Source organism: Antrostomus carolinensis, unplaced genomic scaffold, assembly GCF_000700745.2.
Source record: "Antrostomus carolinensis isolate BGI_N321 unplaced genomic scaffold, ASM70074v2 scaffold33069, whole genome shotgun sequence".
NCBI lineage: Eukaryota > Metazoa > Chordata > Aves > Caprimulgiformes > Caprimulgidae > Antrostomus > Antrostomus carolinensis.
This window is the reverse complement of record NW_010341171.1, coordinates 28,117-30,208: the sequence shown is the minus strand read 5'-3', so window position 1 is coordinate 30,208 and position 2,092 is coordinate 28,117. Positions and strand designations below refer to the sequence as shown.

At 45.7% G+C, this 2,092-nt stretch overlaps 1 protein-coding gene across 1 annotated transcript in view; it reads left to right on the top strand.

Moving 5' to 3' along the window:
• Positions 1-7: 7 nt before the first annotated feature.
• PATZ1 (POZ/BTB and AT hook containing zinc finger 1) overlaps positions 8-2,092 on the top strand; it is a gene marked incomplete at its 5' end in the record, with an annotated part of 18,402 nt that continues 16,317 nt past the window's right edge. The window contains one exon of the mRNA XM_010176400.2: positions 8-804. Within this exon, the coding sequence (XP_010174702.1) occupies positions 8-804 (797 nt within the window). The remainder of the gene's footprint in view (positions 805-2,092) is intronic.

Here is a 2,092-nt window from a genome sequence, read left to right as displayed (position 1 = left end):
CCAGGAGGTCATCAAGCAGTCCAACGTGCAGATCCTCGTGCCCCCCGCACGCCCCGACATTATGCTCTTCCGTCCGGGGGCTGCGGACCTCGGCTTCCCTCTTGACATGACCAACGGTGCCGCTTTGGCACCCAATGGCAACGGCATTGCTGGTATGCCTGAAGACGAGGCCACGCGGGCTGCGCTCACTGCTGCGCAGTCCTCCCTGCCAGTTCTGCAGGGTGTGGACCGCCTGCCCATGGTGGCAGGGCCTCTGTCCCCACCACTGCTGGCCTCACCATTCCAGAATGTTGCTGCTAGTGCCCCCACTTTAAGCACCAAGAGGGGCAGAGGGCGTCCCCGTAAAGCTAATCTCTTGGACTCCATGATGTTTGGTACCCCAGGGGGCCTGCGAGAGGCTGGTATCCTGCCTTGTGGCCTCTGTGGGAAGGTGTTTACGGATGCTAATCGTCTTCGTCAGCATGAGGCTCAACACGGGGTGACAAGCTTGCAGCTGGGCTACATAGACATCCCACCCCCGAGACTGGGTGAAAATGGTGTCCCTGGTCAGGATGACCCTGATGCACCCCGAAAAAGAAGCAGGACGAGGAAACAGGTGGCTTGTGAGATCTGTGGCAAGATTTTTCGGGACGTGTACCACCTGAATCGGCACAAGCTGTCACACTCTGGCGAGAAGCCGTACTCTTGTCCAGTGTGTGGCTTACGATTCAAGCGGAAAGACAGGATGTCCTATCATGTTCGATCTCATGATGGCTCTGTGGGAAAGCCCTACATCTGCCAGAGCTGTGGAAAAGGCTTTTCCAGGTAAGAGAGTACTTATAAGGACTATAGACACAAACAGAGATTAGGAAGTTGTCTTTCCTATCCCTTGGGAAACAAGAACAGTTTGTACTTAGGATGGTTTTACTGTTCCATTTTAAAACGTCTCAAGAAATGAGACCTCCTTCTGCTGGGACTCTGTTCTACAGTCTCTTGAAAGGGTTTAAAAGTAATTAAGACATAGAACTGGGAGTCAGCTGGCTTCCAAGTAACGTTCAGGCTTTGTCCCAGACTTGGTGTGTGTGTGTGTCCTTGGGCAAATCGGTTAGTCCCTCCCTCAAATGACTCTTCTGTGAAATGGGTATTGAAATAATTACCTACCTCACATAAGTGTCTTGAGATGACTGATTTGTAGGTAGTTTGAAGGTGCTGTTGAAGTGCAAAATATTAATACAGCTCAAGATTATTATTTTTCTCGTATCCATTTAAAATTTTCTTTTTCTTAACTTCCCTTCATTTCTCTTAGTTCGTAATGTTTTTTATCACCCAAATGTGAAGGAAGAGGTGAGATTTCAAAGGCTGCAGCATCAAGTATCTTTTAATACATGATCTTTGTGTCCTTTGGGTTTACATCCTTCTGAAGGGGATCCTGTTTCTGCCCTGCAACATACGTAAGATCTGTGCATTTAATGTTGCTGATTTTTTGTTGTCGCTGTTTGTGGGAGTTAATTTAATAAGTAGTTCGATACGCTTAGTCGTGTTAGCAGTACCTTATAGTCCTGAGTTAATGAATTAGAAACTTTTTTTGGAAGTTTGATGCCTTTGAGACTAGAAGTCGTGGGGGCGGGGGATGTGTACGCTCGGTTACTTTTGTAGCAGCAGTTGGTTTGCTACAGCAGTTGGAGGGAAGGAATCGAGATACCAAAACAAATCAAAAGGCTACTAGGGCTAGAATTGTCACAGCGATGTAAATGTAGGAATCGTGCCCCTGCTAGCTCTCTTTTTGATAGAGGGACTTTCTGTTACTGAAATAAATTAAGAAAATGTAGGCTTTTAAAAAAAAAAAAAACAAAACTCAGCAAAATTAGGGGTGTGTCTTCATAAGGACTGCAAATTTAGTGGTGGAAAGTCATAAAGCAAAGATTTCATCTGCAGCTAGAAGAATTTGTCATATTATAGTGCTAGCTGGGATCATCTGCCAGTTGTTATTGTTTTTATTCACAGGTAAAGATTTCTGCTGTTGCTGTATGAAAGACTTTTGTTAATAAGGGAAAGTAAAAGATACATGTTGAGTTTTACGTTTTCCCAGTAGGTTAATATGAACAGGCAGGAA